The 23,788-nt window shown below is 40.9% G+C and overlaps 1 protein-coding gene across 1 annotated transcript in view; it reads left to right on the top strand.

Moving 5' to 3' along the window:
- The first annotated feature begins 18,268 nt into the window (after nucleotides 1–18,268).
- Nucleotides 18,269–23,788, top strand: part of LOC134499321 (collagen alpha-1(XXVIII) chain-like) — a 46,150-nt gene continuing 40,630 nt past the window's right edge. The window contains exons 1-4 of the mRNA XM_063306033.1: nucleotides 18,269–18,440; nucleotides 20,886–21,454; nucleotides 23,104–23,124; nucleotides 23,395–23,454. Of these exons, the coding sequence (XP_063162103.1) occupies nucleotides 18,284–18,440; nucleotides 20,886–21,454; nucleotides 23,104–23,124; nucleotides 23,395–23,454 (807 nt within the window). The 5' untranslated portion in view covers nucleotides 18,269–18,283. The remainder of the gene's footprint in view (nucleotides 18,441–20,885; nucleotides 21,455–23,103; nucleotides 23,125–23,394; nucleotides 23,455–23,788) is intronic.

The following is a 23,788-nucleotide window of genomic DNA, read 5'->3' as shown; positions in this document are numbered from 1 at the left end:
CAGCCAGCCGCTGTCACTGCCCTGGGCTTCTCATGCAGACCCGGCGCTGCCACCGCCATCAAGGAGTGCTGTCTCAAGCCCCATGCCACGGCCAGCCGCCCAAGCGCCCCAACACAAAGCCTAGCTGCCCAGCCCTGCAGCATGAAGCCCCAGCTGTCCCAGTGAGAAGCCCTAACCTCAGCCACCACTGCCATCCTGCACCGGCTCTGCCACCCCCAGTTGACCTTCACTGTCTTCTTCCTGCCACTGTTGACAAGGAGCACCTGGCATGGCTCTTTACAATGTCTTTTTCCTGAGACCACGCATGGCCTTTCCAAGTTGCGCGGGGCCTTCCAAAGCCTTGCACAACTTGGAGAAGGCCATGCACGGCCAGCAGTCACCTTGCCAGTAGCGGGAGGAAGAAGATGGTAATGGACAGCTGAGGGTGGCCGGGCCAGCAGAGCACAGGGTGGCCAAAAGGGCAAAGTTGGGGGGGGGAGGGAGATAGGCAGGTGGGGTTAGTTGAAGCATCCCTGAAGTTGTAAGTGCAGGCAGGCAGGCTTCCAAGCACCCACATTTTGACCACGTGACTGCAGGAGTGCTGCAATGGCCATAACTTCAGGACAAGGCGTAAAATACCATTCATTCAGTGCCGCTGTAACTTCAAATGGTTGCTGAAGGGATAGTTGTTAACCAAGGACTACCTGTAATTATGCATTTGTCCATGAAAGGAGAGAGAAGGGATTTGGATATTACAATGTTGAATTGTCCACTGTACCTTCTGATTCTACCCTTAATGAATAAATAGATGACAAAACTTCATGTCATTTGAATTGTAACTAATAATGGGATAATTCAGAAAATGCACACAATAGTACGGCACTGTGTTACATATGAGAGCCAGTTTGGTGTAGTGGTTAAGGCACCAGGCAAGAAACTGAGAGACTGTGAGTTCTAATCCCACCTTAGACATGAAGGAAAACAGGTGACTTTGGGCCAGCCCCTCTCTCTCAGCCCTAGGAAGAAGGCAAGGGCAAACCACTTCCAAAAATTTTGCCAAGAAAACTGCAGAAACTAGGCAGAGATCAGGACTCAACACTGACTCAAAAGCACCTACCCCTTCCCAAAAAAGCATATACACACATGTGGGGTTATGCTTCATTCAGGTTATATCATGAGTACTGCTGGTGAACAGGAGGGGGCCCCTATCCAGGGGGAGAAACGCATGCGTAGTTTAGAATCTCCCATCGAAGAAACTCAGAGCAGACCAGCCTTAGATTTCTGGGTTTTATCTGTGAGGGTTTTCCTACTGCCTTTCAGTTCAGCAGGATTTTCTGTCTAGTGGAGTGGAACAATAAACACTACAGATCAAACCAATCATCTCAGCATGGTTCTTCACTCCAAGATAGACCGGCTAACTATTCAAATGAGAGACTGAACCCTGATACAAAAACTAAGGCTGTGCTTAGTAAATATGCTAGGTCTCATTACTTTCTGGCCAAGTACATTGAGGAAGACACCAGTTAAATAACCAGCCATTGACAGGATGTCTGGGAATCTTATCCAGATAGTTCATTTAAATTTATGATAAAACCATTCTATTATGGCCCTCACTACAGCATGGTAACTTGAAACCACTGTTGTCGAAGTGTCAAAAAATTACGATGCCCTTTAAAGAATTGTTAGGAGCATATGAGGCAGCAAAAAAAAATTATTGTCAAATACAGTAGATAATTTAATTTTAATTCAATTTAATTTAATTTTCACAGAGAAAATCTATGTGGTTGCTAGGAGTGCAAAATGACTTGATGGAACATAATCAACATAAGTTATTACATCCTTATCTAATTTTTGCTTCGCCACTTGAGTAAAGCAAGCCTTAGTATTAGAAAATTGTGTGTACAAAAGTTGATAGTGCTTAATGTTCATACTAATTAGCTATCAAGTATATTGAAGAAGCAAACGTGGAGAAAACTCAGCTTATAATTAACTCTAACAGAAGGACAATATTTATGCCATAGGTCTCTGTGGCAGGAGAATTACTTCATGAAGAAGTGGACTGAGAAAGTATGGAAAGATTTCCACCAGCGCAGGAAGGATGGCTTCCAACATAAGGCTACATGCTGTATTCCAAAGCAATTGTTCAGAAATGTCCATGCATAGTTGCCTTCTGACCATCTATCCAGGGAAAAAAAACCCCACAAAGGTAAATTGAAACGAAATGGTAGAGAGAGTCTCCTGGGAGAAAGTGAGGTGAGGAGGAGCAATCTCATTTGTATATGAGTGTTTTGCCCTTGGCCACCCTATCGTGACTGACATTTTACGAATGCACCTGTAAAAATGTTCTCAACAATTCAGTAGGGATGAATGTGTATGTGAGATTGAATGTGATGCAGCCCTCAGGCAAATTTTAAAAAGCTTTCTGCAGATGATCAGTGCAGATCTCTGCCCCTCCACTGCTGTGTGGAGAAGAGAAAAAGGAGGATGTCAGAAAGAGAAGACAGAAAAGATGGCATCAGGAAGAAGAGGCAAAGGCAGTTTTTAAAGAGGTAGAATGGGTTTCACCACCCACTTCTGGTTCTATTATGCTGCCACTTATTGGGCTGCTGCTCACCACTGGCACCCAGTCTACAATAGATGACCTTAAGGGAATGCAGTTCTTACCAGAAAGAGCTTGAATATATAAACAAAATGAGGGCTAAAGATTATGGCTGGGATCCTAGGTTCTTTCTTCCACTCAGAGAAGGAATAGAAGTATAATGTTATTCATAATGATATGTGTAGCTGGTAGGAACTATGGAGTTCAACATTCTGACACAAAACATTGAGATGCTTCCTTATTTCCATGTATCACATGTTTTTCTGCCCATATGGGACATTTTGTCTCCTTGTTATTTCTGTGCATTCTAGCATGTGATACCTGGTTTTCATCTGTTCATTCCCACATATAAAAAGGTTATTTGGTCAGGTAAGCCACTGAGACACACAGGTAATACAGATGGCAGTGAAAGGTATATCGATAAACAATCTTTCAGTAACATGGCTGAGATTAACTCTGCTAATAGCGCCATGCTGAATGAAGAGATTGCACTAGTGCCAGATTCTTTTTGTATTCCCAATTTGTGTTTTTATTGAATGAACCAACACTGTTAGTGAGTCATTGTTTCTGGCTGGGATATCCTAAGTAGAGATGGATCTTGAAGCAAAACAGGATAGATATGCAACTTTTTTTGACTGACAGCTACACTTGGCCTCAAATGGGACCACAGCAAAGAAATGAGGCTGGTTAGGATAAAAGCTAAATTTGATTTAATAAAACAAAATAGATTTAATTGTTTTGTATCTTAATTCCTACCTACCAGAATATTACCACCCTCCTTGCCATGAGATTGTTACAATAGATGAAAGAAATCTTCCAGTCATGCATCCTTTTCTGAGGGACACCATTTGAGATGGTCAGTTCTGGTTTCTGTACCAGCAATTTGGTGTAAACATTTTTTGACCTTTCAGAAGCCATCCTGATTACCACAGGGTAGAGGAGATAATGGCATTTATTTATCTGAAGCCTTTCTTGTTTATTGGGGAAACAGTCAGTTTTACGGAATTTACTGGCTGGGCTCTCTTTAAGACACAATCTGATAACTGTAACCATTCTATTTATCAAACAATGGTGGGGTCATCCTTTTCTTAATGGATTACACTATGTGGCATTTAAGAGAAGAGAACCTCTTTCTTTCATGCTTATCATGTCAAGATGGGAAACCTGCTGATGAATAGAAAATTCTTACCATAAAAGCTGAAATGTCAAGAAGGAGATAGATCTCTTTTCTATTAAACTGCATTTACATAGCCACAAATTAATTAGCTTTTTTGAAGATGTTTTTGTTTGTTTGTTTTTAAATGCCTCAGTATTAAATGGCATCCCTTAAAACTTAAAACTGATAACTATTGTCAGTGGAAAGCTTGATTTGTTTTTGTCAACATACAGCTTCAAACCCTGGAATAAGAATCCAACTAGGATTTTCAATTCATATGTACTGAAGCTATTAATGCTATGGAAATGAATAGAATAGGCTAGATCCAGGCTACATTAGTCAAAATTTAAGTTTCATTTGAAATAACTGTGAAAAATGAATCATGATTCCAATGAAAAGTAAGTATAACCAGCTGACAGCAGAATCCTATATGTGCCTATTCAGAAATCAGTCCTATTGGGTATAGTAGGGATTATTCTCAGGTGATGGAATGTAGCATATAATCTGGACCCAACCTGACTAAACTTCTACATATAGTTAGTTAGACTAACTGATCTTCATCTCAGAAACCTAAGGAGACCTGGTTAGCACTTGGAGGATGGGAGACTGGGAAGTCTAGACTAAACTAGGCTGGGAAGTCAGAAAAAGGCAAACCAGTTCAATCAGTATGTTGTCAACAGAACTACCTGAAGGTGTCCATGAAGTCACCAGGCATCAAGATCAACTTGCAAGTGACTTTATACTATTGTTAAAGTTTAAAAAGGGTGCCACTCAAAGATAATAAACTAGTTACTGTGATTGCTTTATATCATAGCCACTGAACCGAGAATATGCAGCTATGTACTCTATGCATAGTTGATCACATCTTTGTTCCTTGATGAAATTAAGTTAATGTTCTTCACTAGAAGTTAGAAGTTCTTCCAGTTCTTTCTTCTGTTCAGGGTCAGCCCTCAGCAGAGAATATTCATGACTGAGATGACTGTAGTACAGTTGGTGAGAAAAGAGGTCATGGGGTGTGATATTCTTTATCTTGGGAAAACTATCTAATTCTGTTCTTATTGATCTTCCAATTGTAATTATCTTCTGAACCTCAGGAGATGTGTTTGTTTGCAGGTGAGGGGATCATCCTCTGAATATTGTCTTTGTGTGACTGTATAAGCAGGAGATAAGTTTTATTATTTATTAGCTTTTAATGGAATATTATTACTTTAGCTATCTTGAAGGCATTACTGAAGTGAAAAATGTTGGGTGGAATCTTAAATAAGGAAACCGTGGCAGTTACAAAGAGGCAAGCTCAACTCAAAGGCTTTAGTTTGCTAAGAATACATGCAGGCCAAAACAGATAGCATCCATTCGAGATAATGCTCTATCTGATTTGCAAATCACAAAATAACCCAGTACTCATCTAATCAGTATTATCTTTAAGATAACCCTTTTTTTAAGGAGTTTTATTTTGATTTGTTTGTATGGAATGTATGAAAACTTATGCATGCCTGATCAGAAATAATTTCCATCCTTTTCAATAAGTTCTTACTCCTAGGCAGGGGGGCAGAGAAGTGCTATGTAACTCTGTAACCTTTCCCAAAATTTTAGAGAAAATATTTTCAGAATTGGAGACAGTGCTAGCAAAACTACAGTTACACTGAAGCCCAATCACCAAAGTGTTAGGAAAAATTAAAAGTGGAAATTAAAGCTACATCATCATCTGGTTTTTTTTTAGAGATCACCATTGTTGCAGTTTATTCTGTATTATATTAATTTTGCTTTGTCTTATTTCTTTCAGTACTCCATTATAACAGACAATGTTCTTATAACAGGCAATGCTGCCTGGAAGTGAAGTCCAACAACATCTGGAGGACTACAGTTTCTATCTGTGTGTATCTTCAGCCAAGGGAAGTATAATAAGGGGATATTTCAATCCCTATCAGGGTTCATTCATTGCAGGTGATTCTGTGCCAGCAATCCTCTTTCCCTGCCTCCTTCTATCACTGTACAGGTATATTATAGTTGGTTAATAGTAAATCATTACATAAGTACAGCAATATGTGACAAAATACATATTTTGTCAAAATACACATAGAACTCCTTTTTCCCAAATTAGGAGCTAGTTAAATGATGTTCTATTCATTTTGACATCTGACATCTCATGAAAGTTCCAGTACTAGTTATGGTTCTGTTTCCTAGTTTGTATATCCGAACATATTTTAATGGTATGTCTTTGATGATTCTGTAATTCCTGGAGGTGCAGGGCAGAACAGGTTGTCCTTTGTAATAATAAAAAAATAAATGGCAGAATCAAATAAAACAGGAGAAGGCCCAGCAGCAGCAAAGCTAGTGTCTACTCAGTGTACTTAATATACAATTGTACAGATTTTCCTGCTCTGATTTCCTCTATTTCATAGCAAGTTAAATGTTTTTTCCCTCTTAACCTTTTGGTCTCTTCCTGATCTTGCTCCTTCTTATCTGTCTTCACTGCTTTTGCTCGGTCTTCCTCCTCTGTTGATCTTTGCCGATCAACCACTAACTTCTGGTGCTGTTTCTTGCAGTCATACATTTTCTGTTATGATCCTCCTGATGGGTGGCATTATCTCCTTTTAAATGACCAACTGGACTCTGATATGCTCTTCATAAATACTTTTTTTCTTTCTCTTTTGTTTCTCCCACATTTCATTTCATTTTATTTTGGTTGTCCCCATTTCAAAGTTAACTATTGTTTTCATCAACTTTTAGTTTCTCCTGACTTATGGGGTTTCTATTATTCTTTCAAACTCCTCTTTTTTTTCTCTTTTTAGACTGTAAGCTTATAGGAAACTTTAAAAGCTTCTACTTTTTAGTATTGTTAGATTTTTTGCTCAGGACCTAGGGCCCATAAAGTGCTTTATAAGTAATAAACGGTGGCAGTGGTGAAGATGTGGCAGAGTGTCCCAGAATGATTATTTCCTATGCTTCATATATGAGTATATTAAGAAATGGAAGGAGTTAATTTTACAGATTTTTAAGGGATATTTTGATTATTTAGCTGATAAAAATTACTTTCAGATTCAAGCAGAAAGGAAGTGATTGCCCTCTATTATAGGAGCCTATAATACATATGTGTATGTACATATGTGAGCCTGTGTTTCATTTTCTAGTCTGTAAAGTGGCACAATTCATGAGCCTCTTGTGATACTTAATTCAAACAGAAAACTCTCCTTGTAAACAAAAGGCATTTGTTGTTATCTAATGATATCCTGAGATAACACAGAAGAATAGCTCAATGGGAAGAGGTTGAAAGTTTAATTAAAGGATTACAAGACCCACGAAATAATAGGCCCACAGGCTCATCATTATGCTAGAGAGATTAGAAAACTTATAGAGGCAATTTAAAACCTAACCAGGTAAGTAAATTTAATAGTACCTGGCTGATATGAATTTCTACCCTATCTGAACTGATTCCTATCGGATGCATTCATCAGGAAATGAATTTTTCATTATTACAGCAAACATAATTTTTGACTAGAAAATTGCTATGTATCTGATAAATTGCAAAGTCACAAGTAAAAATCATTTCTTTAGTGGAGCACAGAATCATGTTATTGCAACTCACATGGAAGTGTGATTTTACTCACCTCCCAAATAATGATTAAAACTGATCTCATGCCTCTGCTAAATTTAAAACACCTATTTTGCCTTAATTCTTTGAAAGAAGGGTCATCTCCAGCTGCAGCTGCGAAAAGTTTTCCCAGTCCTGCTCTCAACAAGAATCTGATAAAGACGCAGCCTAGATAAACAGCTTTCATGTACTTAAATTGCTCCTACGCTGTATCACCTCAGACTGCAACCTTGAAGACTGGCTATAATAAGAAAATACCAGCACATCTTGGAAAAGGAGGAAGTTCCTAACCTTACATGGAGTACCACATTGTCATGGAAAGCCTTTAAAAATATAAGGGAGGTAATGCAATGCCTTATATGGGCACTGCAGGGCTGGCAGGCAGCCAAGCATACATGGCCCAGATAGCATTTAGAAGGACCTTAACATTAAATAAATTCTTTTTAAAATTAAAATGGTCAAAAACTAGAGACTGCCAACTATTATGAGATGTTGATGTCCCCACCTGAAATCTTGCAAGAGAATGCCAAATCTCATGGTTTTGGACATCCCTTGAGATGTTGGGTCATGCTTTAAAGTGAAATTGCGGTGTCCCATCCCTGGACCAACCACTGGTATGCTCATGGAGCCCACAGCTGGGACACATTGAGTTAGAACTCTTCTCCTTAACACAGAAACACAGGCACTGAGCTAGAAGTCTTCTCCTAACAGAGAAAGAATGTTGCAGACTGAACTGATAGAGTCCAGCATAGCTTCATCCTTAACAAATGACAAGCAAAGAAGCTGTTCTGCCCTGGAAACTGAATAGAATAATTACAAACAAGTAGCAGGATCCCCATCTCCAGCCTTTCTAAGGCTTGTTTTTTAATCTATGTTTTAGGATGGAATGTCATGCAGTAGTAACATGTATAGATGAAGACAATTTTTGATTGATCCATAATTTTAAATAAACCAACCTTATCTGACCATTTCCCAAACCAGTATGTGTACAGGAGCACAGTTATCTTGGAAGCTGCTCATCTCTGTAACTATTGCAATGTTATGATATAAAATGGACACATGATGGAGAATTATGTACAAATATCCTTCTACAGAAAAAATTGCTTGCCAGATGTGTATGCTAGGGCAGACTGCTTGCAAAAATAAATGCAACAACTGAGGTTGTTTCATTCACAAGCCGACATGGAAATTGGACAATATGAATTTATGAATGAACACTAATAAAATTGACGTGGACCAGGTATACATTAATTCTTCCTTCTGTGCCGTTATGGCTCAGCCTCCCTCCTGAGCAGAGAGGTTTGGACGTGCAGAGGTTGGGAAGGACTGGTTTCAAGAAAAGAATCACGGCCTCTGAATGAGCTACACTTCTCAGTGTGACTGGAGCCTAGCTAGCACCAGCCTAGTCTGGGGCTAGCGTTGTAAGTTTCATGTTGTTCCACTGAACTTCTGTGTGTCCAAGTCCCATAGTGAGCTATCCACGGTCCTGATGGCCTGCTGACTGTCCTGGTTTCTTGCCTGGCAATATAGGAAACAAGCGTTTGCAAGCTTCAGCCTGGAATGGGAGGGAAAGCTGCAGGTGCGTCACTCCTTCCACCACCAGAGTGTCATTACACTGTCTCAGTGCCCAGTCCACAAAGTACAACAGAACTCTGAGGACTATCCCTGCAGAAAGGAGAAACTGTAGTAGCAAAGGGTCCTCCTGTGCAATCTTGGACTTGTGGCACAACTCCTGTAACAGTGGCTATTTGCACTACTGTACCAAAATTATGTGAGTGTGGTGGGCCCCTGCTGCAGGAAATGATGGGTAAGGCACAGCCCGTTAGTCCTCATTCCCTCTGCAAAAGTTTTTTTGTTTTGGCTCAGCCACTCAGGCATATTGCATATAGCTATCCTAGGCTAACTGAGATGCCATGAAGTTTCCCTTGATAATTCTGATTTGGGGGCATTCTCTTCTAATTCCACCAATCCTCATTTTGCCCTACTGGCTGAACCCAAGGTCTGACGCTCACCATCGGCTTTACTCATTTCCTGGACAGGGCTACCAGATCATACCAGAACACAAAACTTTCCCCTTGTATGTAATAAAAAAAAGTTCCTAAAATAAGATCACACTGCGCGGGGCAGGTTAATGGATTTTTTTTTTAAAGGCAAGAGGTTAGGAAGCTGATGCAGCTAAATGTAGGCTGCTAAGTAAAAAATTAATCTCCCAGCCTCCTCTATTCTCCTACTCTGTCTCAATATGGGTAAAGGCTGACACCCAGTGGTCATAAATGACAACAGAGTTCTTAGTCTGGGGGTCAGATACATTATGGGGGTGATTCTCTTTGTTCAAGGCCAAGATCACACAAATCACGGAGAAAAATAGTTTATGGTCTAATTTTAAAGCAGAGTAACTGAGGAAGGGGAACCCTCCTATGTGCAAACCCACCGATTCCCCCTGCATCTGTCTCCAAGCTGTTTTGCTTTAGTGCCGCTCCAATTACTCTGGCTGTCTGCAGGGGTTTTCAGGAGCATTCTCTCTATTCTTTTAAATCCCAAATAATGGTTTGGAACTCTTCTGTGGCTGCCAGAGTTGTCACAGCAAGTGGGGCAGATGATTTCAAAGCCACCAGGAAAGAAAGACTAATTTGCAAGCAAAGAGAAAGTGGTGGTGGGCAGCACTGGCTGAAATATCTAAATTGTCAGAATATATTGTGTAAAAAATGGACATGATTCTTCCTGGCAATTGGATCTCCTTTTCTACATTGAAGAGGAGCCAGGATCAATTTATACATTACTTCCTTCTCCTTACTTCTCTGAGGCTATCTCACATCTTGCAATTTTGTATGCATTGATATTTTCTTTCTTAAATTACAAAGAATCAGTTGAAGGATAGGGAGCATAAGGGAAAGGGGGCTTAACATCTTCTCAGCTGGGCATCTCTTGGTTCTTACAATTCAACCCTCCCTCTATCCCCCCCTCTTTGTACATGACTGAAGTGGGTTCACATATGAACACATAACAGGGTGTGCCCTAACCCTTAGCACAGCCCTTGGGATGGAAGGGGTCAATGGAGATCTTGCAACAGCCTTCTCTGGTAGCATGCTGGATGGGAAGGGAAAGAGGAAGGGAGAAAAGGATGTTGGGGAGTGAGAAAGGAAGATAATGGGGGGCTATACCCATTCTGACTTTGGCCCTGCCCTTGTCTTCCTTTCACCTACCTCCCCCCTTCATTTTGGAATATGATCTCCAACAGATTATGCCCACAAAGGAATGTAGCTTTCAATAGATAAAAGGTTCTTCACCTCTGACACAGACCTCTGTTTGGGAGGTTCAAGGAAATTTATATCATGATCCTAGGCATGTCTATTCAGAAGTCAGTCCCACTGAGTTCAGCGGCACTTGCTCCCTGCTGAATGTTACAGAATTGCATCCTTGGTATCATTCAGCATCAAAATCCCAGAATGTGCTAGCAAGACAATAGTTCTGGCTCTCAGGAGAAATTCACTGATAAGCGGAAATTAGGAGACTTATATTCCATCTGATGAACCTCTGTGCTGTGACTTACACCTGAACCTTGTCTGACCTTTTCCTTCTTCTGACTTAAGTCTTTCTTCTGTTATCCAGCCTGAAAGGCACCAGTCTTAGGCAGATATCTTTCAGACCTTTCAGCTGGAGATGTCAGAGACTCCACTTAGAGCTTCCTGGCAGCCAACAGATCTTCATACGGTAAACTGGCTCTAGGATTCCCACCAAATGGCTGTTGTGCCTTCATTCTTGTGGCCCAGAAGAGATGAAAAGGGAGAATTGAGGGCCAAGAGGGTACCTGTCCTAACAGTGAGAATCACACTGAGATGAGGAGTAGTTCTCTCATGTTTATTACTGCTACATAAACAGAATCCTAACAAACTGAATAAGCGTGGGAAAAACCCAGACATATAAACCCCAAAAGCTAAGGCGGGCCTGATCTGTGTCTCTTTGAATGGCTGCTTAATTCCTCAGTACTACGCATGCGTTTTCCACCCTGGATGGGAGCCCCTTCCTGCTCGCCATCATTACTCATGACAGTACCTGAGTTGTGTCAGGGGGCTACAGCAGGATGTCCAAGAGACCAGATCTGTGGCGGTTCCTTATTTATAAGTTTATTTATTGCACTTATTTTCTCTGGGAATTCAAAGTGGTATTGTTGTCCCTGGAAACACCTTTATCCCCACAGCAGCCCTGTGAAGTAAGTTAATAAATAGTCCCATCTTTTTCTGGACAGTGGCCATATTTGGCATTTTAAAAGCATGTTGTAAGTGCTGTGGCTGTCAAGGGGAGGCTTCCCCATTCACAACATGGCTTTTGGGGTTGCTTATCCAGTCATAAAGCAACTAACCACTTAGGGCACGGAACCCAAAGAATATAAGGATATTAGGAAGCCAGTGCCCACAGGGATGGGGTTTGGGACCCCAGCCCTAGAGATAGAAACTGGCATAAAGTTACTCAAAGCATTAGATGGTTGAGCAGGGACTTGAACCTGCGACAATTTGTGAAGCATCACACCATGCTGGTTCTCCTTAGGACAGCAACAGGTTCTTACACATCCCCCAGCTTTACCTAGAGGAGGTCAGTTAACTAGGCAGTTGCTTTCACATTTACAGCCTTATCAGCTACTGGGGAAGAGTTAAGACAGAATCATGGTAAGGAATATTTCAGGCTCCTTCTCAGTGATGCTTCAGGTGCCATCAATCAGGTGCTCCACAGGGATCCAGAATTCATAGGGCTCCAGAATCCAACCTGATTCTGATGGAGATTTACCACTAAGCCATCTAGCTTGGACATTGCTGTTCCCTAAACAAAATTGGATAGAAATGGGAAAGCACGCTTTATAAGCTTTACAAAAGTAAAAACTATCTGAACTATATGCTGAACTATCATGTATAGAATACAAACGCTAGGCTTTGCTAGCTGCACTTCCACGGGAGGTATCTAAAATGTATTCCAGTTTAGTATGATTAAATCAAAAGCGTTGAGGTAAAAATCTTTAAAAGATTTAAAATTATTTTCAATCTGGAGACACACTTCAGAGAATATATAGATAATTTCTCTGTCTTACATAGGCATATCAAATCTTCAGTGCTATGGATATAAATTTCTGCTTAGGCCTGAATAATTGGTAGACACTAATTATCATGTCCTTCCTTCTCTGTGGAGTGATGCCTTAGGCCCCCTCAACAGCTGAAATATACTCTGCATGTAACAACATACCAGACTTCAAGCATTCCTATATTTTTTTAAAAAAGGTTTTCAACTTCATTAGGGATGGATGGTTAACTTAGAGAGCCTCCAGGCATCTGCAGGTTCAGTGGCATATTTTTTAAAAATATTTTAGCCTTCTTGAGCAAACACATTTGTGTGGTTAAAAAATACCTATAAAACCAAACAGTTTCTACCTCAGAAGGATTTTATCCTTGATCCCCTCTTATTAGTGAGAGGTCGCAGGATCCTTTCTTATCACTACCATTTAGTGACTCCAGGAACGTAATCAGCATGGCAACGTAAATTAGGAGTGTTTGAATACTGCAATATTCTAACACCCATTATCTGTGGCAAGACATGTTAGAGAACAGTATTCATGGTGATTTACAAAATCAGTTCAAATATTCCCATGAACCCACAGGACAGACCTCTCAGCTTCAGAGATCCATGTGGCTCTTCATCACAAATGTGCTAAGAATTTGCTTTGGTTTGAAACAGATTGTGGCTAAAAGCAAGACCTGCTTGGTGATCCTAGCTTTGGAATTTTCATTCCAAAGATTTTAATCTGTTGCCAAGTTTCTAGTCCTTTCAGTGCAACAAGTTTTCTTTTTCATTTCCTCAGTCCTCAGATGTTTCTGAATTGTGATTTTTCTTTTTGTCTGTTGTTGTTATGTTTGAACTGTTCGCATTAATTACATTTGCACTGCTTTGCATTTATATTGTGAGCTATATTGAAACTCTCTGTACTGAAAAATGGGCTGTTCAAAAGCAAATAAATAACTCAGTGCTGAAGAATGTCCAAGCTGAATTAATTGTGTAGTGTTGTTGTATATATAAGCAGCTCATTCTGTGGTAGCACAACTAGATCAGATATTGGACTTGGGCCTCAGAGTGTGTAAAGACTATTTTTAATTATGATGTTGCTGTGACAAATACCACTGCATTTCTGTTATTAACTTTGCTTGTTATTTTTTAAATCAAGCTCTCTGCTTAACTTCTAGGGTAAACATAGACAATCTCAGTTCTGCTTACACAACCGAAGTGGATTTCAACCGTGATTTATATTACAATTTTAGACTGCTACAAGTCTAGAAGTGCCCAATATAGCAGGCAACCTGTCACATACCATGAATTTTAGTTAGGATGATGTCAAGTAGCACATACTTAACTCTAAAGCTTCTAAGAAATCTACTAACCAACTGAGGGAAAAAACACCTGGGCCAAATGAAATAGTGTCCTGTAGGTAATTGTGTTAGTTAATAATGTGATCAGCCTGCAGCTAAGAATTTGCTACCAAATAAATCCATGTCCATGCATGCACACACACACAAACACACTTTCTTGCTTTATTCATTTTCAAAAGTAATTTTGTGGTAATGGAAGGTTGCTCTATATACTGTGTATCAGGGTACTTTTATTAATCTGAGGGACTCTGCAGCAGGCAACACAACTCATGAAAAGAACAAAAAATAAACAGGTAATCAGCTGTACTCCATTACCCTGGCCTTCCTCTCAGCAGGACAACTACACACCTATAAGATAAGCCTGGACATCTTTAAGATGTTTGCTTAATAACGTTCACCAACACATGCTCCAGAGGACTGTTCTTAAGCCAGTGTGATTGCTAACACTTTTTTTTTCCCAATCAAGGTCAATGCAGTGGTAAGTTGCTAATGAAAGAAGCGCCTGCAAGCTATGAAAAACTGCTGCTGGGGAATTGTGTTATGATGTGGGGCAAGGCTTGTCCCTGAGAGGCATAGAGAGCATTGAGTTTGGTTCCTGTCATCTCCCAGTAGGCTGGAAAACTTGAGGAATGTCTCCTTTTCAGTCTACACAGTCCTGGACTACCGAGTCCATTATTTAAAATATTTTGATAACTGTATAAGAACATCTATCTACCTACCTACCTACCTACCTACCTACCTATCAAATTTATTCCCTGCCCATCCCACTCAGAGAGTGACTCTGGACATAATTGGGGTTCATAGATTTCATCAGATTCTCAGAGGGGTCCATGGCACAAAAAGGTGAACAGCCCTGCCATAGACTGAAATCCAACAGGTCCCCACCCTTCCAGCCTTCAGGGGAGCACGTAAGACCTGGCTCTTCCCCCAGGTGTCGGGATAGGGTGTGGTCCAAGCGGGATGGGAATGTAGTGAGTGGCATCAGGAAAGTGTGGCTGTGGCACCATTTTTTTTTTCTGTTTTGGTTTACTAGTTTTTGTGTTTTTATTGCTATCTATGTTGTTTAATTCTTGGACTGTAAGCTGCCCAGAGTTTGGCTTTAAGGTGGGCGGCTACACAAATGTTTTAAATAAATAAATAGACTAACACAGCTCTCTTCCTACAATGTTTCTTACCAACCTTTCTTAGCTGAAAGGTTAAAAGAAAATGGGGGGAAAAAACCTTTCCCCTCTAACTATTTAAAGAACTCGGTTATCATGAAATATAGCTTTAGATACCACTCTGACATTTTCTCATCCTTGCATTGTTAGAAGTGTGAATAAATGTTTCTGGAAATGTGAATTTCAGTCATTGTGAATATTGGAGGGGGGGGAATCTAGATGTTAGGGGAGTGGTCTGTTTTCTTTGTCCCACTCCCCTCTTTTTGTCCTCCTCCCCTCCCACAGTCCCACCCCTCCTCACTGCTCCAGAGAAAGGATAGTGCTGCTAAATTAGCAAAGCAACTACGCCAGGCAGAAGAAGCCACTTCTTCCCGACACAGTGCCCACCTTCCACTGCACCCATATCATTTTACCAAGGGAGAGGTAAGGCCATGGGCAAGAATTAAGACATTGTTGGCATAAAGTTTCAACTGCGTGCTAGATTGGTGTAGCCTTTCTTAGTAACTCTTTTCATCCTGAGACTAGTGAGGCTTGAAAACAACTTTATCTTGATTTATGTATTGATTTATATATATCCAGCAATATTTATGGCTGCTCACATTTCACACGTGACTTGCACTTAATTGATGTTCTGCTGGGACTGGCATGGAGGATGTGGCCACGCACAAGAAGGGCTGTAACCTCATGAGAAATTCTCAGCATTGTTAAAGATTGCCATTAGCCAACTGTGACAAGCCAGCAAGGGATTCAGTCAGATCTGTAATGGAGGGAAAGAGTTGAAGACAATCGTGGGAATGTCATTTCTTTTCCATCACAACACAGTGTTGATGAACAGCTTCTTGAGGTGCCATTTAAAATGGTTAACATTCAGGGGCTTAGTATGGGATCAAGTTCTTAACATGAATTGGGATCTTAAATACTGAATCTTCTTTGATCCCGTCCTTCTCGCAGGGAACCCAGGGCACATGATACAGGATATATTTCATTTATTTTTTTCCTTATCTCTACAGGCTCTAGAAATTATAAATTTGTGGACAAAGCCTTTGCTTAATAGTTGTACAATAGTTTGGGGACAATTTTATTTTTTAGCAGTAATTATATGCATGATCATACTTTTAAATTAGTCATATCGATAAACTTTAATTTGTGGATGTAGCCGGACAATTTCTTGTGTCCTTGGCTGTGGGTACAGCAAGTTTCAACCTCTGCCACAGACTCAGCCTACAAAAAGCAGACAAGGACAATTCTATTTGCTTGTTTATCAGTTCTAGTCTAGAGCTCCTTATTATCCTTGTCATCATTTTTCTTGTTCTTGTACTGGGGTGAAATAGAAGTTACCAAAATAATTCAATACAGCAAAGCAGCTGGAATGTTATATAGCTGAAATCAAACTTAAACTTTGGTCAGCTCAGAATTTTGAGTGATTTAGGGCAGTGTTTTTCAAACTTGGCAACTTTAAGATGTGTGGACATGCTGGCTGGGGAATTCTGCAAGTTGAGGTCCACACATCTTAAAGTTGCCAAGTTTGAAAAACACTGGTTTAGGGCAAGCCACAATGTTTCAGGTCTCTGATAAATTGTTACATAGATGATTAGTTATTGTTATTGTTGTAATTGTTGTTGGTTGTAAAGGGTCTGGATATTTGTGATATTTTCTTTCCAGATAGATTCGGCCCACCAAATTCCTATTGTAGGAGGCCCCTCTAGGGGCAGCTGCAGAGGGAATAAAAAAGTAAAGGTGGAAGTTATGACCATGGAATTGAAGCCACATCCCGTTGTATGTGCATGTGATGTTGATGCTCCAAAATGGGTGGGGCTTTAATTGCACAGTCATGACCACCATCTTGAGTTTTATGACCCCACCCCCAGCAGACAGCCCATGCCCCTTGAATTCCAAGGGTGGCTCCTTCTCATTGCCTTTTGACAACTTGGATAAACCTGGCTGTTTTGGAAGGACCTCAGACAGATTATGTCATCAGTATTGAATTTGACTGGTTGTTATGTTAAATGATTTAACGTCTCTAACATTTAATATTTATCTGTTGTGATGGTTTCCATGCTAGAATATTGTGGTTGTCATATGTACACCACTTAGTGTCTTTTCAGACTGAAGTGGTCTACACATTTCATAAATAAAATAATAAAAAATGAGGTGCCCCCAATCTAAATGCAGAATAACTGAGAGAAAGAAAATCAACAGTGTCCTTTGACTAACATCCCATGCTAGAGAAACCTATGGTCTGCCAACTGTTGTTGACTTCCAGCTTCCAGTATTTTATTTATTTCTTTGTTTGTTTAGCCACCCATCTCACAAACATGACTTTGGGTGGTGTACAATAAGAAACAAACCATAAAAAGAAACAAACGTTAAAAATAATTCCATAACAACAAACTTCAATATCTTTAAAAAGACTAGAAGAGAGCACCTTCAGTGCTACAGACAATGTAGCCATCTCACCAATTCTCCATTTCCCTGAGATCCCCAAGCATATTGATACAGCCATGTTTTGAGGGACTTCCAGAAGATTACCAAGGATGGGGCCAATCTCATCTCAGGGGTAATGATGTTCCACAGGGTGGGCGCCACAGCAGAAGACATCCGTCTCCAGTGTCCTGCTAGATATAACTCCTTAACAGATGGGATCCACAACATACCTCTTCTGCTGCATTTGATGGGATGGGCAGACGTAATCGGGCAAAGGCACTTCCTCAAATAATCTGGCCCCATGCCATGAAGGACTTTTGTATCAGCAACATAAGCCTTTGTAGGAAAAGGTGAGGGACCCAAATGATAACCACCATGATGATTTAATCACACAAATGCCATAATTTACTGTATATACTTGTGTCAGATGGTGGGGCGCAAGTACACCATAGCATCATTTGCATGACAATGTCACTGCATGCAGGTAATTATTTTGGCATCATTGAGGTTTACTGCAGACACTGCTGCTCAGTCCTGGCCATGCTATTGAAGGCATTTGTTGGTCTTAATTTGGCAACACTGAGAGGGCCATCAAGTGTCTGCCTCAGGTACAGTTTTGGAAGTGAGGAATTTAAAATGAAATATGGCTTCAGACCATATAGGCCCTGGAGGAAGGACAGGTTATCAAATTGTCATATAAAACAATAAATTATAATTTGGTAGTAGAAACTGTTCATGTATGAAATAGTGCCATCAAGATGGACAAATAGTTAATCTAAATCAGTAGGAAATTTTGGCTAAATTTGTCAACTACTTTAATGGAAGAACATTGAATTAATATTATATAGAATACACCCATGCACTCTTGCTATTTATAAAAGGAATGATTTGTATGTCATGCTCTTGTAAATGGGGAAATATTTAATTCACTATTCCTTATGCTCTTTTAGTAAAACAGAGCAGACCATGCTCTCCAGATTATGGTGGCCTTTGGTTTTGCTGGATCTTCATGTATTTCTAGTTGAAAACACCAATGAAGAAAAAAGAAATGGAGTCAGAAAGCAGAAGAGCAAACCATTCATCTCAAATGTAGTAGAAAAATATCCCAATTCAAGTGATCAAGGTGATCAGTTTTGAATAGTTATTTTAAAACAAGCTTGGTCTATCTGAGTCTAAAATGTATTTTGTGTTCTGGAAGTGGAATAGCTTGAATGCTGGACTTACTTATGGCAAAAGATGATAGCTTGGTTATAAGACAGCTGTTTTGCATTCAGAAGGCTCCCAGTGGTTTCATCCCCACTGGCATTACCAGTTAGGACTAGGAAAGACTCTATCTGAATTCCTGAAAGCAGGAATATACAGCAGCTCCCAACTGCAAGATTCAGAGTAGGCAGGTTATTGCAGTGAAAAAGGGTTTAGGTTACAAAATCTTGGAAACTAGATATGCGAGCCTTCGCCCTCATTTATGAGTGAGTATACAAAGGTGGGGCTTCCATATTGCCTTTTATCTTCTTTCTAACTGAGTCTTGCTTTAATGGAAAGCATGCTAATGATGCTGAGAAAACATCAGTCTGTTCTTCTTCTGCAACATTTTTTTTCCATTCCCGGGTCAGAGAATTCCATCACATCTTGGAGAAACCATTACCAGTCTGTATTGACCATGCTAAGTTAGATGTATCCCTGATTTCATATATGCAGTATAACAATGCAGTGAAATCTTGATTTAACAGACTGTTCTGGGAAAGAAGTGTATATTAAACCCAAATGTCTGTTAAATCTAAAGGAGTTATCCCCCTTCCCCCCACCCTTCATTTTTCTTCTGTTCCTTTCTGGAGGTCAATGATAGGCACTTATGAGGACAGTCCTCTCGTGGATGTCATTCCTGGTGCCAGCCTTAGGAACTGTTGGAGAGCAATGTTTGGACAGGAATCAGGGTGCCAGAAAGGAATCACTGCTGCTGCTGCTGCTGCTGCCCCCTCCACCCACTCAGTTGACTGATTTCCTGGGACTTTGCACTTGCCTTCATTGCTGAGCCCTCTTTTTTTTCAGCAGCAAGGCTGGCAAGTAGTACTGTCCTTAAAGTCTTAATGCAGAACACGTGAAGAAAAGCAATTGGTGGATTCCACTGGGTTCATTTTCCCTCCCTTCAGGAACCACCTAAGAGCAGGGAAATCAACCACCATTTGCTTTCCTTAAACGTGGGGTGAAGCAGGGTTGGGGGAGTGTAGATGGATGTTTTGAACAGGAAGTTTAGCCAGCTGTCCAGTTGCCCTCTGCGTGCTCCGCACCTGTGACTTGTCAGTCAGGCTATTTCTGAATATGGATCTAGTGTTCTTCTGATACCCAAAAAATATCCAGACTGATAGGTCACAGGCACAGAAGAAGGCCACGGGGTGAAGAACGACTATGCCATTGTCACATCCTTTGTGCGTGCTTTTATGTTATATGATGCCCTCCAGATTGTTACCTTATAACTCCCATCAGACACACCCCTACTAGCTGGAAGTGATGGGAACTTTGTCCAACTTATCTGAAAGGTGTTTGATTGGGGAAGGTTGGCATGATCAAAAACAAGCCAATAGCCACATATACTGTAAGCTCCACTTCAGTAGTAATAGCCATGGCTTCAACTTCTCACAGTTTCTCTGTGTTTTCTGCCTCAAAATGGCAGAAGGCTATACCACAGATTTTCAGCCCTAGATTTTCAGCCCTAGGCAGAAGGCTATACCACAGATTTTAGTCAGAGACTGCAAAAAGGAGGGTTCAAAGGCAGGAGCCAACCAGTTGTCTATCCCTGTTATATCCAAATGAGTGGCTCATCTCAGTAAAAATATCTAATTTTTCCTGCTTTTCAGGGATACTCAATAATTTCCTGGTATCTGACATTTAAATCATTGTGTCCACATTTGCCTATTATGGTTGCCTTACTCGAAGTTTTTTTATGAAGTCATTCTCCAGAATTCAGGTTTCTCCTCAAAAACTCTAGAATAGCCTTTGCCATCCTAGAAGCCACACTGGCTGGGAATTCTGGGACCTATAACCCCAAGTCCCAACCCATCTGGAAGCCACCAGACCAGCACAGCTTCCTCTAGAATCTCCAACTCTGAGAGTGGTAAGGTAGATGCATCTTTTCTCCCAGACACAGACCGAGAGCCAGGTGCATGCACACTTACTTGGGAATAAACTCCTCTGAACTCAGCAGGACTTCCAAGCAGACTTGTATAGAATTGTTCAGTGAAACCCAAATGTCCCTTTTGCCATTTCTCAAAAAGAAGTAACCCACTGGTACCTCTTTCTGAATAATTAAGCTCTTTCAAGGGTAATCCTAATGAAAAGAATCATCACCTTCTTGGCTTTTAAATCAATGGAGGGCAGGCAGAATAGAATCAGATTATAGTAAGCACCTACACTATATATGTGTTTGTGGGTGTTGGAGGGGAACAATTTCAACAACTTCAGTAGGTTTTCCAAACATCTATGAAAGGCTGAATGGTATGACAAGACATGTCCTTAGCATTCAAGTGACTAATCTAAGTAATTTTCTTTCTCTGTCCTGGGTAAATTCTAGATGAAGACTGTATTCTGGAAATGGCTTTCCTCCTGGACAGTTCAGAGAGTGCTAAGAACTTCAATCATGAGCAGCAGAAAAAGTTTGTCTTGGAGACGGTAGACAGAATGAAAGGCCTACAGCTCAGCTCTGGCCGCAGCCTAAGCTGGAGGACTGCCTTACTGCAGTACAGCAGCACTGTCCTTATTGAGCAAACCTTTAGAGACTGGAAGGGCCCTGAGGCTTTTAAGTCGCGGATTGCTCCCATTACATACATTGGCCATGGCACCTACACAACTTACGCCATTACAAATCTCACTCAACTCTACATGACCGAGGGGACTCACGGTAGTGTGAAAGTTGCTGTATTGTTGACTGATGGGGCAGACCATCCAAGAAATCCAGATATTTTTTCAGCTACTGCTGATGCTAAACATCAAGGTATTGTGTTCTTCACTGTGGGAATGACCAGAGTAGCTGAGGAGGTGGCCAATGCCGCCAAACTCCGCCTATTGGCCAGTGTTCCAGCCTCCAGGTTTGTCTTCAATCTGCAGGAGAAAGATGTGGTGGAGAGAATCCTCAAAGAAATGGTAGGGACAAATACATCAGTGGGCCAATAATAAAGTACCTGTCCTTTATGTATATTATGCAGATACAATTTTTCAGTGGGTTGTGTGCCAATGTTCTATGATGGAACATCACTTGTAACACAGGGCTCCAAATGTCCCTGCTTTCAGGAAGCCAGAATTACACCCTCCTCACAACATAGCTGGTCAAGATGCTTGCTGTTCGATGTCATATTCGTGTTTAGTCAAGTTATTTGAATATGTGCTGTGTAAGCTGTTGGAATAGGTGAGCCAAGAGCTGGGTTGATTACCCTTTTAAGGAGATGACAGAAGCCGCTTTCAGATGCCAGTCTGGTGTAGTGGTTAGCGTTATTGAAGGGACGCGGTGGCACTGCGGGTTAAACCGCTGAGCTGCTGAGCTTGCCGATCAGAAGGTCGGTGGTTCGAATCCGTGTGACGGGGTGAGCTCCCGCTGCTAGTCCCAGCTCCTGCCTACCTAGCAGTTTGAAAACATGCAAATGTGAGCAGATTAATAGGCACCGCTTTGGCAGGCAGGTAACGGCATTCCGTTTAGTCATGCCAGCCACATGACCACGGAAGTGTCTATGGACAAACGCCGGCTCTTCGGCTTTGAAACGGAGATGAGCACCACCCCCTAGAGTCGGACACGACTGGACTTAATGTCAAGGGAAACCTTTATCTTTACCTTTAAGCTGTTGGAATAGGTGAGCCAAGAGCTGGGCTGATTACCCTTTTAAGGAGATGACAGAAGCCGCTTTCAGATGCCAGTCTGGTGTAGTGGGTAGCGTGCTGGACTAAAAACCCAGAGATCGTGAGTTCTAGTCTACCCTCAGCTACAGCAGTTCATTGGGTGACTTTGGCTAGCCAATGTCTCCCAGCCCAGCCCAGCCCACCTCACAGGTTTGTTGTTGGAGAAATAGGAGGAGGAGCATTATGGACAGTACCTTGAGTTGTCCAAAAGAAAGGAAATATAAATCTAATGAGTAAATAAACAAGCATGGAGGGACAAAATGTGTTGATAGTGGGTATGAGGTCATATTATTGGCCCTTCCTCCTATATTACATTTCTCCAAGCTCTACCCCATCATATATTCATGTAGATATCCAAGGTAGGAAAGCCTCTGCATGTGGGCCTCTGTGGGCTGAGGCTTCCCTCTGTTCCAGAATCTGGGAAGCATTTGCATTTCAGGTTCTCCACAAAAAGGCTTCAGGGTGGTGTGGATGAGGACCGGAGGAATCACACGGTTTTGGGAGTGGAGCTAAAGGTATCCTAAAGGTATCATAAAGGAACCGGCCAGAGTCCCTCTTTTGGGGGAGATGGGCGGTAACAAAATTTGAATAATAAATAATTAATTAATCATCCACCTTTTCCAAAAAAATTTGCCACTTTGAAGCTTCAGATATATAGCCATTAATAACTGCTGACTTTTGTTCTCAGTATGATGATATATCAGCTAAGGAACCTTTTCTTGTCAATTTCTATTATTATAGCTGTTAAATATACAAAGGTTTTGTCAAATAAAAGGACAGTAATGGCTTAGTATTATCATGTTGGAACTATCTTCCAGCCAGCTTTCTTTTTCACTTTTTAAAGAAATATGATTTATTATGTGTAAAAATCTAATTCTCTTTCCACTTATCTGTCTCTCTAGAAAGATCTGGCAGAAGAAGGGGTAAGTCCTATTTGTGGATGGATGAATGGACGGATGAGGTTTAAAACCAGTTATCTTATAAATGGAAGTGATAGTGAAATAATTTCACTTGCACTGGTGAAATTGTTACGTAGTTTTATTACAGGTATTATTTAACTAATCCAACCCTCCCTTAACAGTGTGGAGGTATTACAAGATTTAAACAACAAAACGTAAGAATTGTTTTAAACAAAATAGAGCCTGTCTCAATTATGCTGAAGATTAATTTGCATGGTTATTTTCCCCCCCAAGTGTCCTCAGCCTCCTATATGCAACTGTGAAAAAGGAGAAAGGGGTCTTCCTGGCCCTGCTGTAAGTACCTTTTTTCCCCCCCACTTCTCTTGTTCTGGAACTTCCATTCTATGTTCAACATGGATTACTTTTAACAGCGGCACTTTATTAATTAGCGATGCCTGGGTGATGAAATGTGCATTGAGAGAAGACAGGCTTATGATTCAGTAAGACGATCACAGATATCTGGATGTAGCTGTGCAGATATATAAACTCTGTTGGCCAACTGGAGACAGTTGCTATAACGTTGCTTCCCAAAACTCAGTGGGAGAGTTCCAGATGAGCAAGCATTAGGTTAAGCTGCAGTTGTCAGCAACACCAAGGAAGGTTTACTGCATTGATATCTTGCCTTTTG

This window comes from Candoia aspera, chromosome 1 (assembly GCF_035149785.1).
Source record: "Candoia aspera isolate rCanAsp1 chromosome 1, rCanAsp1.hap2, whole genome shotgun sequence".
Classification (NCBI taxonomy): domain Eukaryota; kingdom Metazoa; phylum Chordata; class Lepidosauria; order Squamata; family Boidae; genus Candoia; species Candoia aspera.
Note: the sequence above shows the minus strand (reverse complement) of the source record. Positions and strands in the feature narration are given on the sequence as shown.